At 37.8% G+C, this 16,265-nt stretch overlaps 1 protein-coding gene across 1 annotated transcript in view; it reads right to left on the reverse strand.

The window, feature by feature from the left end:
• Positions 1–242: 242 nt before the first annotated feature.
• mdn1 (midasin AAA ATPase 1) overlaps positions 243–16,265 on the reverse strand; it is a 54,353-nt gene continuing 38,330 nt past the window's right edge. The window contains 29 exon segments of the mRNA XM_051138277.1: positions 243–1,508; positions 2,206–2,348; positions 2,454–2,520; positions 2,654–2,768; positions 2,916–2,989; positions 4,097–4,271; positions 4,653–4,768; positions 4,896–4,985; positions 5,426–5,583; positions 5,659–5,823; positions 6,010–6,208; positions 6,403–6,504; positions 7,090–7,245; positions 7,352–7,671; positions 8,194–8,329; positions 8,423–8,727; positions 8,879–9,017; positions 10,129–10,266; positions 10,444–10,605; positions 10,700–10,878; positions 10,961–11,098; positions 11,244–11,467; positions 12,164–12,583; positions 13,944–14,059; positions 14,563–14,668; positions 14,752–14,878; positions 15,120–15,266; positions 15,493–15,601; positions 15,603–15,647. Of these exon segments, the coding sequence (XP_050994234.1) occupies positions 1,323–1,508; positions 2,206–2,348; positions 2,454–2,520; positions 2,654–2,768; positions 2,916–2,989; positions 4,097–4,271; positions 4,653–4,768; positions 4,896–4,985; positions 5,426–5,583; positions 5,659–5,823; positions 6,010–6,208; positions 6,403–6,504; positions 7,090–7,245; positions 7,352–7,671; positions 8,194–8,329; positions 8,423–8,727; positions 8,879–9,017; positions 10,129–10,266; positions 10,444–10,605; positions 10,700–10,878; positions 10,961–11,098; positions 11,244–11,467; positions 12,164–12,583; positions 13,944–14,059; positions 14,563–14,668; positions 14,752–14,878; positions 15,120–15,266; positions 15,493–15,601; positions 15,603–15,647 (4,557 nt within the window). The 3' untranslated portion in view covers positions 243–1,322.

The following is a 16,265-nucleotide window of genomic DNA, read 5'->3' on the forward strand; positions in this document are numbered from 1 at the left end:
TAAAAATACCACTAACACAATAAAAACATGAAAATAATAAAAAACATGATTTTTGAAGTTATGTTTTTGCAAATAAACTCTTCAATTGTATTTCTAATGTAGAACCCAACCATAACAACTACAGCTTCAAAATTAATGTATGGCAAATTTATGTGAATTAGTCATCAAATTGGTCAAGTTTAACAGCTCTTTGTGTTCATCTGCAGCTTTTCTTTTCTAAATCAAAGTCAACTATCAGTTCATAATGAAAACATGTCAAAAATGTTTTATTGTTATTTCCACGGTTATCAGCAAGTATCATTTCATGAACTAAGATGAAGAAAATGACAGGAGTCCATTGACGTATACCAGGTTACTGTTGCTTTTGGACAACGTGTACACGATGAATGAGTTTGTTTTTTTTGATGCTGCTTTCTTTGACACAGGATGCACAGACCGAGCAGAAAAAGTGTGTGCAAAATGTAACGGAATCAAAATACTTCAAAATGAAATGTTTAAAACTAGATATGTCTAGTAAGAGATGCATCTATTGTCTATGAGGGTTAAATATCTAAGATCTGTAGCATATAGAACAGTGACTGAAATCACAATGTAGAAGATCTTTCAAAAGTTTTCTTCACTTGCAGACATTGTGCTTCTGGTTGTAAAGAAATAGCCAGTGATTCAGTAGTCAGAATCCTTGCAAATATACATGTGGATGATGAGTCAGTACCAAAGTTTTCATTGAGAACCGTCTAGATGGGAACGTGGGTTTTTGTAAAGGCACATAAGTTCTGGATAACCATAAATGGGTCTGAACATGATTACTGACATGCAGTTTGACTTTTGTTTTTTTTGTTTTTTGCATATGATATTATCAAATGTTGGCAGTGCCATTCACACTAAATTTGTCACATTCACATTTACAAACTGGATGCATACATGATGAGAAAGGAGGAGGGAAATACTGGAGGTTGGAGGTATCGTCAGTCAACATTCAGTCAGTTCAACTGAAGTTTTTTTGTTTTGTTTTTTTTTCACACATGGGCATCACATTTTCTTGCAGTTAAAGAAAAATAAAATAAAAGACGTGCAAAGTTGATTGATGGTAACAGTGGGAAAATAATTCCTGGTGAGTGTGGTGATGAAAAGGAGAAACCACATCAATCAAACTACAAATTCAATAAAATAAAATTAAGAAAAAGGCACATGTACAGCAGCCTGTTTAATGTCTTTGTGTGTGTGCGCTGTGTGCACTGATGTTTGGGACGACTAGCAGCAGTGGAACTTCACTTTTACAGTTGTGTCTTCTGGCCCCTCTTAATTCGCTTTCATGTGGTCCATTACTGGTCTGTGGCGGTGACAAGTTCGAACCACTGTCTCAAAGCATCACTCAATGTCTCTGGGAGGGCGTTTACATTTCGCAAGATCACGTAGAATGGGAAGGGAAATTCCTCCATGTAGGACCGAATCTCTGGCAGCTCACCCGGCCCTTTAAATATGGGTACTTTGATATCCAATATGGAGTCCTAACATGGAGAGATTTATGTATTAACATACATTTAAATTTAAAATGTAAAATTTATTTTATCATTTTAATTGTGACCCTGAACCACAAAACCATAAGGGTCAATGTTTTGAAACTGAGATTTATACATCAGCTGAAACCTGAATTAATCTTTCCATTGATATATGGTTTCTTAGGATAGGACAATATTTGGACAATTAAAATCTAGAATCTGAGTGTGCACAAAAAAAATATATGTAGAGAGAAAATTGAAAATAAAGTTGTCCAAATGAAGTTCTTAGCAATGCATATTACTAAGTTGATATATTTACAGTAGGAAATTCACAAAATATCTTCATGGAACATGATCTTTACTTAATATCCTAAGGATTTTTGGCATAAAAGAAAATTTGATCATTTTGACCCATACAATGTATTTTGGCAATTGCTACAAATATACCCATGACACTTAAAACTGGTTTTGTGGTCCAGGGTCAGAATTATGAAAGCATTTAAGTAATTATATTACAATAAATATAATTAAGATACTTTTAAGATAAAGCCACAAATAAATGCTAAATAATTATCTAAAGTTAAAATAAATATATAAACCTGGGGGACACTTAGCATCTCATTTCATTGTATCCAAAGTGCAAATCAGTATTTTTTAGTTTAGCTAAACCCACACTGTGAACACAAAATCAAATCAGATTCCTCACCCTGGAGTTGGGGTTATCCAGCACCACAAATATGACAAAGATGTTTGCGCTGCGAGCAGCCTGAACGGCAGCTGCTACTCTCTCTTTGCCCTCTAAGAACAAACCACGACCATCAGATACTATTAGCAGTAACTGAGATGTTTCTGTTAAGAGAAAGAGAGGGAAAAAACAAAACAAAACAAAGAAATGTGTTAGATCAGATAAACTAAGGGCTGCTTTGTTTACACCAATGTAATAAATTATTTTACCAGTGTTTGTCGAGCCAGGGGTCTGCTGTTTGGATGCCATGAACATACTTGTTGAAGTCTCTAGAAACTGGAAGATAAAAATATTCCAAATGCTTTTAATTTGCAGTGGGATAAAATCTGACAGTCATCACATTCCATATTAGAAATAAAGTGAATTACACAGAAATCAAGACAAATAGAAAGTCCAGAGAGATATTTACTTGGGCTATCCTGGTCTTTTTCTGCTGGAACTGACAGAGCCGCAAGATTTTTGCTCCTGTTTGATCATTGAATTGCTGGTGGAAGGGATGGAGCAGCTGGACACTCTCTCCGAAACTACAGAAAATGAATTAAAAGAAATATATTAGTGTGTGTACGTATGCATGAGTTAATCTATTTAAGCAAAAATAGAAAAACTGAGAATACTCGCACCAACATGCCATAAGCCATAAGACTAAAAACAAAATTCTTTACTGAACTCACCTGCACACAGCAACCTGACCCACTTCCAAAAGTGTGAGTGCGTTCACTATGACAGAGACCGACTCAAAAGCCAGCTACAGAGGTCAACACAAAATCAAATATTTGTTAAAACAAGTAACATAGCACGTCTTTCCATTTTAAGAGGTTCATATTAGGAGTGTCACAATATACCGCTATTGAGAACAACTGTAATAGTTAAACAATTATATATTGACAATATGATAGTACATATATAATACTATAAAAAATCCAACACCAGTAACTATCTGGTTGATGCTCCAACCATAGTAGGTGGCAAAACTGCACCTTAAAGGGATAGTTCACCCATGCTGTTCCAAACCCGCAAGTTCTTCGTTCATCTTCAGAATACAAATTAAGATATTTTTGATGAAATCTGAGAGCTTTCTGACCATGCATAGACAGCAATGCAACTACTACGTTCAAGGCCCAGAAAGGTAGTTAGGACATGATTAAAACAATCCATGTGACATCAGTGGTTCAACTGCAATTTTATGAAGCTACAAGTATACTTGTTTGCAAAAAAAACAAAAAAAAAACAATAACGACTTAATTCAACACATTCGTCTCATCTGTTTTAGTCTTCGACAAAGATAAGACACTGTTGAACAAAATTGTTATTAAAATTGTTTTTTATTTCTTCGTAAAATTAAGGTTGAACCACTGATGTCACATAGACTATTTTAATGATGTCTTTACTAACTTTCTGGGCCTTGAATGTGTCAGTTGCTTTGTTCGTTTGTGTAACGAAGATAAACCAATGTCTTACGGGTTTGGAACAAGATGAAATGAGGGCGAGTAATTAATGACAGGATTATTACTTTTTGAGAGAACTATGTCTTTAACGCCTCTAATTCCATGCAGAACAATGTTGGAAGAGATGACAAAAACAAGAATACAGGGTGTTAAACACCCCAGTCTAAAAAAAAGTGGTGATCAGGAGTTTTTGTATGCTTTTGTACAGCTCAAGCTCCTTCCACTTTAATCACCAACGCTAAAGTGACTTTTCAGTCCTATCTAGATTTTCTTCCTGTCCCTCCATTATTTGTGTATTCTTTTGACCATATCAATATTGTAGTGAAAATCTGATATTGTGACAGCTCTAGTTGACTTGAATTCAGTAGGTGATATGTGATTTCTGAAGTGATTTTGGGAGACTGTACCTGTTTGGAGTGGTTGTCTACCATACTGGAGGAGTCGTCCACAGCCAGGCAAATCTGGTAGTTTCTCTTACTGGGTTTTGTTCTCCTCAGCCAAATCTTATCCTTGCGGAACTGACTGGCGATGTAGGGAATGACCTTGCGCATATTCAGCCGTTTACCTGTGCGGAAGTCTCCCCTGTTTGGGATGATTAAAACAGTGTTAATGGAAAAGTAAAATGTTGAGGAGAACTGAAAGAAAATAAAGAAGACTGAGGGTCTGAACTGCTAAATGAGATAAATGAAAGAACAGTGCCAGAGAAGCTTCTCCCTTCAACGATTACCCCTGTGATCTTGATAGACTAGATCAGAGATAGGCACCATCGGTCCTGGAATGTCAATGTTCTGCAGAGAAAAAAACTCACCTGCCTGTAGCCCTAGTAATTTTTGAAGACCTTGATTGGCTTTTTCATGTGTGTTTGACCTAAACTCTGCAGGACAACGGCAAACCAGAACCAATGTTGCCTTTCGCTGGACTAGATTAAGTATAAATGCTTCTTCCGAGGTTGGATGGACTGACCTGAGTTTAGAAGCCTGCGTGGGCTCCAAGACAAGGCGGAGCTGCTCACAGAGCTGCTGGGACAGAGGAGACGTCAGAGTCTGGTACTGATGCCATAGTGCAGCTGCTGTACTCTCCTGAGGGACATGGGGTAAGAAGAAAAAAACAAAAACAAATGGCATGAATAAATAAATATACATTACAGTTTCAATATGTGAGGTAAAGAGAAGCTCAGCTGTCAAGTGACTGGTGTTATAATGTCACCTCTTCTGGGGATCCTAAAGTCTGTCTCTGCCAGGCCTCCAACTGCAGCTCCATCTCTCTTCTCAGCTCCTCTGGGTTCTTCAGTGGTACCTGATACAACACAAATTGTACAATAGTACAATCTTTATGCCGAATGTAAATTACTTTACTAGCAGTTTGGGATCATTAATCTGAACAAAAATACAGTAAAAACAGTAATATTGTGAAATATTATTACAATTTCTACTTTAAACTCCAGTCTTCAGTGTCACATGATTCTTCAGAAATCACTCTAATATGCTGATCTATTGCTCAAATGTTTTACATTTTTGTGTAAACTTTTATAAATAGAGGAATAGTTTTATGAATAGTTCAAAAGAACAGCATCTGTTTGAAATAGAAATCTTCTGTAACATTCTAGATGTCTTTCCTATCACTTTTGCTCAATTTTATGCATCCATGCTGAATTACAGTTTTCATTTCTTAAAATAAAAAACAAGCCTTGCTGACCCTAAACTTCAATTTTTTGAAGTGAACATCAATCAACATACCTTTTGTATGTCCATCAGCAGTTCAGGCACAGTGTGGATAGTGGACTCGTCACTTCTTTCTTTCATCTCTTCTTCATTACTGCTCCTCTGTGTCTCTGGCTTCTCCTTTTCTTCCTCATCTGTCTGTTTCTGTGCCTCCATGTCCCCACACTCCAAACCTGATAGAGAAAGTATGGATGTTAAACATGGACACACGTGTTACATATATCAGTTGGTGGATGTTAATACTGCACCTTTCTGAGAAGCTTTATTGTCGTTTAGCTTCTCTGGTTTAAGCTCCTGGGCTTCAACAGCATGCAGGTCTTTCTCTTCCTCCACATCCATTGCAATGTCTTCATCCTCATCCTCCTCTTCCTCTTTCACACCAGTCGGGTTCTGCTGTTCTGCACTGGCAGCATCTATGAAGAAGATGGTAAGAGAAACACTGTTTACATGGACTGGAACACATTGCAGGGCAGATTCAAACCTGTCCTACTCACATTAGCACCACAGCTCAACATTTCTGGATTACAAAATCGAATATTTAGTGCGCATTCTACACAAAATGAAAGACAGAATATGCATTACAGTAAACAAGTCCTCACCATATGTCTGGGCATCATATCTCTCCTCTCCTTGTTTTACATGCTCGTACAGGTCAGACTCCTGTTGTGTGTTGGGCTGAGACTGATCCTGCGTTTTCTCCTCTCTGTTGTCAACCGTACGCAGGCGTTTATTCACACGCTCATTATAATCACCCATTGAGCGTTCATTATCTGCCTGTCCAGGTTTGCGTTTGAAGCTCTGGTAGAAAAAGAAATAAGAGAGAACATTAGCTTTTTTTTCTATATTTTACACTTAAAAATAACAAAATAGCATCATGTCTTTATGTTGTGATTTGAAAACTGCACCACTCTCAGCAACAAGACAAAATGGCATAATTACATAAATTAAGAAATAATCATCATATTAAACAGCCTGTAAATGCACACACTGACCTGAGTGTTTTTCTGCCTCTGTTTTTGTGAACTCATCCTGGCCATCAGCTTGGAGTCGTGGCCCTCAGACTGACTGGCATCCGCTGCCCCGCTGCCATCCTCCTGTGGACATTTTTCATTTACATAACTGAGCTCCCAAACTGACAAAAAAAAATGTATCCTGACCACAGAAATTTCATTTTAAGGTCCATGACTTTTCCAGGCCTGGAAATCAATTTTAATGTTCCCTATTGTGAAGTATATTCGAGTCAAACATATCAAATAATTAAAGTTACGGGGCAGCCGTGGCCTAATGGTTAGGGAGTCGGGCTTGTAACCGAAAGGTTGCAGGTTCGAGTTCCAGGTCCGGCAGGGATTGAAGGTGGAGGGAGTGAATAACCAGCGCTCTCTCCACCCTCAATACCACGACTGAGTTGAGACCCTTGAGCAAGGCACTGATCCCCCAACTGCTCCCCGGGCGCCGCAGCGATAGCGATATGGCTGCCCACTGCTCCGTGTGTGTGTGCACTTGGATGGGTTAAATGCAGAGCACAAATTTTGAGTATGGATCACCATACTTGGCCTCATGTCACGTCCTTAAAAGTTCAGGAACTGAATGGATTGTTGGATATTTTTGGATCTTTTGGAAATAAAACCTGTTTTTTGTAACGCTGACATTTGCAAACATTAAGCCTCTTTTCTGCGCACCTCTTTTGCCTGGTCTCTCTCTGACGCAGCTCCAGCCAGCTCTACTGCGGTGTCACTCTGAACATTTTCCTCTCCTGTCTGTCCATCTGACGCATGTTCTTTCCTCTCAGCAGATTCCATCTGTGCTTCATCATCCTCACCCTCATTCTCTTCCTCCTGTGAAATGTCAGATTTCAATTATTAGGCTTTTTTATAAGTCTCTTCCCTCTGCATGTTTGTATAATTACACATTTCCATAACAAAACACTTTTCAACAACATACCTTTGGTTGTTGGCCTTGATCAGCTGGTATGGACTTGTTCTCCTCTCGCCCTTCCTCTTGTTCTTTATTTTTCTCCCCCTCCTCATTCTCCGCTTCTTCATTCTCTCCCATCTCATCTGTTTCAGACTCTTGATTCTCTGATTTTTCTGCTCCTTCCTTCTCTTCTGATTTGTCTTCTTCTCCCTGTTCCTCTGTCTGTCCTTCTTGTTCATCATGCTCACCTGTCTTGTCATCTCCGCCTTCATCCGAACCATCTTTCTCTTCTTCCTTGTTGTCATCCACCTCCATGAGTTTGTCATCTATATCAAATGGATTCTCCTCTGAAACAAAAGGAAAAAGTGTGTGAAAAACAAAGCCCCAGTTAATAATAATTTGAGGTAAACTACTTTTTAATACATGTACACTACCGTTTAAAAGTTTGGGGTTAATAATAATTTAAAAAAAATATATTATTTTAGGCTAGGATGCATTAAAATGATCCAAAAGTGACAGTAAAGCATTTATAATAAAATTAAATATTTCTATTTAAAATGAATGCTGCTCTTCTGGACTTTCTCTTTATCAAATAATCCTAAAAAGCAACAAATCAGCATATTAGAGTGATTTCTGAAGGATCATGTGACACTGAAATCTGGAGTAGTGACTACTGAAAATTCAGATTTGGCATCACGAGAATAAATTCCATTTTTTAAAGTATATTAAAATGGAAAATAGTTATTTTAAATTGTAATAATATTTTTCAATATTACTGTTTTACTGTATTTTTTAAACAGCCTTGGTAAGTCTAAGACATCTTCCAAAAACATAAAAATACTATGTTAAATATTATATTAAACACATACCATCTCCTTCTCCTCCTTCTTCATCTTTGCCATCTTCATCCAGGTTGAGATCATCTGGCAGGTCCATGGCTTCTGTTTCTGCCGCCTTCTCCTGCTTACCGTGGTATGGGTCTACTTCATTTTCATCAAACTCACGCTACAAGCACATACACACGAACATGTTGTTAAACATAAACCTATTATGCCGTGCAGTTTTTATACTGATGGAGAGAAATGGTAAAGGACTGACCTCATCCAGCTGTTCATGGATTTTCTCCTTTTCTTCCTCATCTTTTGGGTGATCTTTGTCCTGGTTCTTATCTTTGTTTGACTCTCCAGCATCCGTGTTGTCATCCTTTGCCACCAGCTCTGACTCTCCCTGATCCATTCCTGGACCAGACTCTTCCTCTTTATCACTGTCAATATCATCATCATCATCCTCATCATCACCCCACATTCTCTCATCCAGAGTATCTGTCTGACCATCACCCAGATCCCCCATCTTTTTATCCAGCTCCTCATCTTCTTCCTTATCAGAGTCTTCTTCATCCTCCCCTAAAGAGGAGACGAGAGATTAATATCCTCATGTTTTTTCTAATCCTTGATCGAGATTGTGAAACTCAAGTTAAATATTGTACAATTTTCATTTGCTAAACAATTTTCAGTTCAATTTGTCATCTAATTGAGTAACAGCAAGTGCAGTCACCTGGCTCACGGTCTGTGCCGTCATGCATCTTTCCATCAAAGTCTTCAGACATCTCAATGGCATTGTCCTCCTCTTTAATGTCCTGTTTGTTTTGCTCCTCCTCCTTCTTGTCCTGACCCTCCTGGAAGGTGTCTTCAACCTGAACAAAGGCAAATATTCAGAAATTCATTTCAACTCCAGTTCAGAATTTCAGTTTAAATCCAATTCAGAATTGAAGTTCGACTCCATATTTAAAGTTTGATTCCAGTTCAGATTTTAAGTTTAACTCAAGTTAAGAATTCAGCAACATAAAATGTAAGTTCAATACCAATTTAGTTTAATTCCATTTCAGATGGTTTAAATGTTAAAATGCTTTCTTAAAGGATTAGTTCACTTCCAGAATAATTTACTTACACCCATGTCATCCAAGATGTTCAGGTCTTTCTTTCTTCAGTCGAAAAGAAATAATGGCTTTTGAGGAAAACATTCCAGGATTTTTCTCCATATACTGTAGTGGAGGATCACTGGGGATCAGCGGGTTGAATGTCTACAATCCCAGGACTGTACACAATCCCAGCTGTTGAATAAGGGTCTTATTTAGCGTAACAACTGATCGTTCAAAAAAAAAAAAGTCAAATTTATATACTTTTTAACCACAAACGCTTGTCTTGCACTAGCTCTGTGATGTGTATCCGCAACTTCACACATTACGTAATCACGATGGAAATGTCATGCATGGTTTCTTCTTTGTCTGTGTACTTCGGTTCAAAAACTCCACAACTGTGCAACGTCGCTGCTTTACCTTTTTTGTAAAGGCCATTTGACTTTCTTTGCACATTGGCTTTGTAAACACTGGGTCGGTACTTCCGTCTACATCATGCATGACCTTTCCAACATGATTACTTGAAGTAAAGTCAAGCTAGTGCAATTGCAGTGAGCATTTGTGGTTGTAAAGTATATAAATTTACAAGTTTTTTTAAGAAAGTGACCCATCGTTTCGCTAGATAAGACCCTTATTCCACACCTGGGATCGTGTAGAGCCCTTCGAAGCTCCACTGAAACTACAATTTGGACCTTCAACCCACTGGCCAAGATTGAAGTCCACTATATGGAGAAAAAGCCTGGAATGTTTTCCTCAAAAACCTTAATTTCTTTTTGACTGAAGAAAGACATCAACATCTTTGATGACATGGGGGTGAATAAATTATGAGCAAATTTTTATTCTGGAAGTGAACTAATCCTTTAGTAGTGGTTTACTCGTATTATTGTACCTGATCCTCGTTCTCAATTTTGTCGCTGACGTCTTTTACTCCTTCACCTTCTCCTATTCCTCCACCCTCATAATCATGGAACTCTGTCGCTCCCTCACCATCTCCTCCTCCCATAAGCTCCTGGGGCAGACAGAATCCCTGTAGAGTGACAGCAGAGAGAGGGAGACAAAGCAATGGACAAATCAAGACAAATGTGGGAAAGTTGGTTTTAAAGTCAACTAACTGATAATGTTGCAAACAGTATCTATTCACACTGAGCAATTCTGTTTCAGAAAGGCTCCAGTGACCAGTGAGCGCAAGTAGAAGACAATATACCTTCTGTGCAAGTTCAGTGAAGATGTTCGCGAGGACGGACAGTAGCTTTCCTGTGGTACGGTGAGCTCCCGTCAGTACAGCCAGATAATACCTCACCAACTCAGAGTATAGACACAGCATGGGCTCCAGACGCACCACACCCCTACACGCCTCTTTCAGTTCCTTCATATAAAATATTCAATACACACACATCCACTGTTATTTTCAGGCATAATCTGTTAGCAAAAAATACTGTTTACGTATGTGTGTGACTGACCTGTAGTTGGTGGGGCTGACAGTCATCCCTGTGTGATTGAAGTCTCTCCAGCAGCTCCGTCACGACTTCATTGACCTCTGGTAATGAGAGACTGGATATGTCTCCACTCAGGTCTTCTTCCAGTAACTTGCTCAAGTGTCCTTGTTTCAAGAGCTCCTCTGCCATCTCTGAGTCACTCTCTAGAGAAGCACGTATAAAATGAGCACACACAAACGGATCCTCTTAAACATGCTCTATTTAAAAGCCTGGGTAAATTCCCACCTTTCTTGGTTTCTGACTGCTGATCCTCCTGTTTTTCCTTCTCCTTCCTTTTAACAAGCGTCTGAACCGCACACAGAACCATGTTTATTGCTTTCTCCAGCTGCCCGGAGAACTCAGCAGAAAATGGATGGGAACGTCCTGCATGCAAATAAGAAAAGTGAAAAAAGAGGTCAATTTAAATCAATATAGACTACACATTTCTATTTCGATTTCATTTATTTCAGTTTTAGAAGAAGTAACGACAGGATATTTCAAAGGTCTGAACAGTACTCTGTGCTCTTACGTTTCTGTGAATGTCTGATAGAGAGCAGGTGAGTCTTCCAGGTAGTGAATTCTGTGAGGCAGGTCTCCACCTCTGTCCTTATGGACTGGAGACCGCAGACGAGGGCAGGCTGAGTATGGAGGACCGGAACACCATCAGGAATAAAGAGTTGTTCTAGAGCCGGCATCTGACCCACCACAATGCCCAGCCGGTCGAGAGAGGAACAGCAAAGTGTGAATTGATCCCTATGAGGAGGAGAAAGAAGTTAAATGTTTATGTATAATATAAATCTAAAGAGCGAAAAAAAATTAACTAAAATGAGTAATTTCTATATTAATATTATAAAAATAATATAACATAAAATAAAATTCACTAAAGAGATTTTCTCAATATTTTTATTGATGACTTTTCTAGACCTAAAAAAATACAAATAAATAATAACAACAACAAAAATCATTATTTTATTTTACAAAATAAAATAAAAAAAAAAAAAGAAAGAAAAAATAAATAATTAAAAAAAAGTCACTATAGAAATGCCCCCAACATTTTTAATGATGACTTTTCTAGGCCTACAAAAAACATAAATAAATAAAAACAAAATAAATAACTTTTCTAGGCCTAAAAATAAAATAAAATACAATAAAATAAAATAAATTACCTTTCTAGGCCTAAAAATAAAATAAAATAAAATAATAGAGAATTTCCCCCTACAGTTTTATTGCTGACTTTTTTTAGGCCTAAAAAAGTAAAATAGAATACAACACAATAAAAAAAAAATTATAATAATAAAATAAAATTCACTACAGACATTTTTCATACATTTTTACTGATGACTTAAGGCCAAAACAAACAAAAAAAAATTAAATGAAAGATAAAATAAAAATTCACATCTCCACACTTCCTGAACAGTTCAACTGAAGCGTGATGCATTTCTTACTTACCAGCTATGGATAACTCTTTCTGTGGATTCCTGGGCCAATCCATCCAGCTTCTCTTTCAGGTCTTTCACTTCCTTCATTAGGCTCTCCACCTTCTGCTGCACCTCCTTCCAAGCCTGCTCCCCTCTCCGCAGCAAGCACACCTGTGGCTGGACGTGTGGGGCCAGGGGAGATGGGTGGCTAAGTGTGGCCTGACCCTGCATGACCTCTCCCTCCCTGGCCTCAGCAGGGGCTGCAGACGAACCTTCAGGACAGCACTGGAGGATCCAAGAGAACTGCTGGAGCACAACAGAGCAGTGCAGTGCTGAAGATTGAGCCCTGGTAATCCAGTGCTGGAGAGGCTTCTGAGGAGGGAGACCACTGATGTCATCTTCAGAGCCAGGCGTGTCAGACTTGATGCTCTGGATACTGTCAATCAACTTCCTGTTGGTTTAAATGGGAAAGAATCAGAAAACATGAAAACAGAAAATGCATATGTCCATTCTGCAAGTTTGGGGTCTGCTGCCCTCAACTAAAGATTTTTCTGGTCAACTAGTAGACATTCATTTTTAGCACCAGTCGACTAATCGCATGTTTATTAATAAATCATTTAAATAATAATAATGAGCCTACATAGCCTATAAGCGCTGAAGCCGACAGAAGTAATGATTATGCATGTGTCTGGGAAAAACAGTAAGGAGGCTGTATTAACATTTTGCTAATTTACTGATAAACTTGTGCTGTCTTTGTTTTTGTCTTAAGAGTAGTGGAAGTGCCTGGATGCATGTTTCATAAGGCTTAAATAATGAGAATAGCCTATTTGTCTTCAATTTGAATTGGTTCATCTGAAAGTAGACATTTCACTCTTTACAGATATATTTTCATGTCTGTAAGGCAAGTATACACAAAGTTGTGGTTAATTATTTTTTAACGCGCTCAAGTTCACAGAGACTGGGATGGCAGAAAGCGCATCCTGTTTTATTATTTTACAAAAGCACAATGTTTTGTTGTTATTGTGAGTGCACACAAATAAATGTTAAGTCTTTATAGATTCGAAAGATGTATTACTCTTATTTGTATGACCAAAAATGACGGATTATTTTAAGTGCAAGTGGACGCACCGGCACCTTCATCTGTAATGCTGTAAGCATGCTACTATTCTGCTTCCGCATTTTGCACAGACACTTTAATAGTGCACATTTTTCTAGGTTAACATTAGATTGAGTGGGCATGTAAAGTTGCTACTACTTACATATTTTAGATGATAAGCCACATTTGACGTCGATAAATGATAGGCGAGCGTTTGGATGTCCTGTATTACCACATACACGTCCTGTGGAATTTTTTTTCTATGACTAAGTGAATAATAAATTTTTGGTCGATCAAGCATCTTCTCGTCGACTAATGGTTAGTGGGCAGCCCTATTTTTTTAATATACATAAAAGTCTTTTATGCTCACCAAATTTGCTTTTCAAAAATAAAAATACATTAAAAATGTAATTGCGAAATATTATTACAATTTAAAATCTGTTTCTGAAGCCATTACTCCAGTATTCAGTATCACATGATCTTTCATAAATCAGTCATTCTCATATTCGGATTTTGTGCTTAAAAAACAATATTGAAAACAGCCGTGCTGCTTAATATTTTTGTGGAAACTTTGATACATTTCTTTCAGGATTCTTTGATGAACAGAAAGTTACTGTCAGTCAGTTTAATTTGCTTTTGCAAAATAAAACTCTTAATTGACTGACCCCAAACTTTTAAATGGAAGTCTATCTAATGCATCTTGAAAGGACTGTACCTGAGCTGGACCCAGTGCTCTGTGAGTCCGGCAAGTCTTCGTCTTTGCCTCAGCAAAAGTTTAAACAGGTGAGAAGAGAAACCTCTACATCGCTGTACATTTCCCAGCCCAAGCTCCTAGAAGGACAGAGCAAGAATTAAAAAACAGTCACTTACTGCAGCACTCAAGAGTGCCACAATAAAACTTTCAATCTAAAGCAGACATTTAATTTTGCATTTTAATTTAATTTTGCATTTTTTTTAATTCATACAACATCTTTCCATTGATGTATGGATTGTTAGGATAGGACAATATTTGGCCGAGATACAACCATTTGAAAATCTGGAATCTGAGGGTGCAAAAAATCTAAATATTGAGAAAAATCACCTTTAAAGTTATGAAGTTCTTAGCAATGCATATTACTAATCAAAAATTAAGTTTTGATATAATTACGGTAGGAAATTTACAAATATCTTCATGGAACATGACCTTTACTTAATATCCTAATGATTTTTGGCATAAAAGACAAATCAATAATTTTGACTCATACAATGTATTGTTGGCTATTGCTACAAATATACCTGTGCTACTTAAGACTGTTTTTGTGGTCAAGGGTCAAATAACGATTTGAGGCCCTTACCTTAACAGCGCTTTGTAATGCCGTCAGCATGGCGTTGCGTCTGGCCCAGGATCGATAGAAATATTTCTCACAGCCTTTCCATGCATCCATCATCTCCGCAAATAACCTGTGAACATTATTTACTATTAAAATCAGGCTCTGATTCTAAGTTCTATGAAAGAAACTAGTCTGTAGATGAAGGTTACGCACATGTGCTCTGTGCTGTCCTGTGTCTTGACTGCAGACAGGGCTATTTTCATCTCAATGGGCTGCAGGCACAGTGTCTCATCTGGGTCTGCTGTATGACCCCAAGTCAGACCCTTACGGTAGGACAGACCTGGACAGGAACAAAACTCAATCAATCTGCTGTCTGCATAGACTTCAATATTGTGGAAAAAGGAATAGATTTTTGAACATAACATGAAGTTTTTTTATTATAACAATTCATGTTGTTAAATATTTCTTACTATTAAAAAAATACTATAATCTAACAATGATATTTTCATTTTTTTCAAGACCTTAAGAATCTTGATTTATTAATCAATTTTCTAATACCACATATAATGACTCAGACTGACCGATCTGTGCAAGCATTTTGAAGAGATCAGCTAGCGCTCTCTGTTTCTGCAGAAGGATGTGTTTTACTTCTGCCTTTTGCTTCTCCTGCTCCATGCTGCGGTCCACCGTTAGGCTCTGCAAGGCCTGCACATTGGTAATTATCTCGGCTGGAACAATAACAAATTGGAGAAAAAGTTATGCGTTTTTTATTCATGAGAATGCCTTTAATTAGCCCCAAACATAAACTGGAACATGTCGAGTAAGCTCTAGGCAGGATGACTAGTCTGACTACAGCAAATGAGCAATCTAGTTTTAAAAAAAAAATTACAAAATAAACTCCTCTGTGAAGTTCTCAGCCTGATTTCAGCCTGAAATTAGGGCAAACAGTGATACCTGTGAACTGATCCAGGTCTTCTGAGAGCTCAGACAGAGCTGTCTTCTTTACCAGTTGCACACACAACTTCTTCATCTTCCTCGTGAGGACAGGCAGACGGGCTTGGGAGAGACGAGGACTCTTTATCAGACGAAAGTTCCTCTGGACCATCAGCCTGATGCATGAAAGGTGTTACAACTTTGTTACAAATTGTTTGTTAATACAACTTTGTTACATCACCGTAAGGATGACGATAAGGACAATATAGTTGTTTAATAACGATCCTCTAGAATTCAAGATCACATTTACATTTAATCATTTAGAGGCTTTTATCCAAAGCAACTTATAAATCAGTGCAAAAGGAGGATGTCATATTATTTGCAAAGAAAATGTCTTGATGGTAAAAGAAAAAAAAAAACTCCAAAATTGAGTTTAAAAGAAAAGTTAAAGAGGACACTGGATGCAAAATTCACTTTTACATGTTGTTTGCATATAAATGTGTCTTAGCAGTGTGTGGACACAACCACCCTACAATGATTAAAATCCACTGAATCCTTTTTTAAGCCCCAAAAAACCTAAAAAGTCTCAATTATCAAGCCGTTTTGATTTTCTGAGCAATATAACGTCATACTGCTCTGGCCCCGCCCACAACTGCTGACGGATATAGCATATTTGCGACCTCAGCCAGCTGCATGCTGTCTACCATTTTCTGCACGACAACAATGCCTTGTTAGCAATTCAAGTGTTTTGTAGTTGAATGCAAAAGCGAAAACAAGATTTTCTCCCGACATCC

Source organism: Labeo rohita, chromosome 20, assembly GCF_022985175.1.
Source record: "Labeo rohita strain BAU-BD-2019 chromosome 20, IGBB_LRoh.1.0, whole genome shotgun sequence".
Taxonomy (NCBI): domain Eukaryota; kingdom Metazoa; phylum Chordata; class Actinopteri; order Cypriniformes; family Cyprinidae; genus Labeo; species Labeo rohita.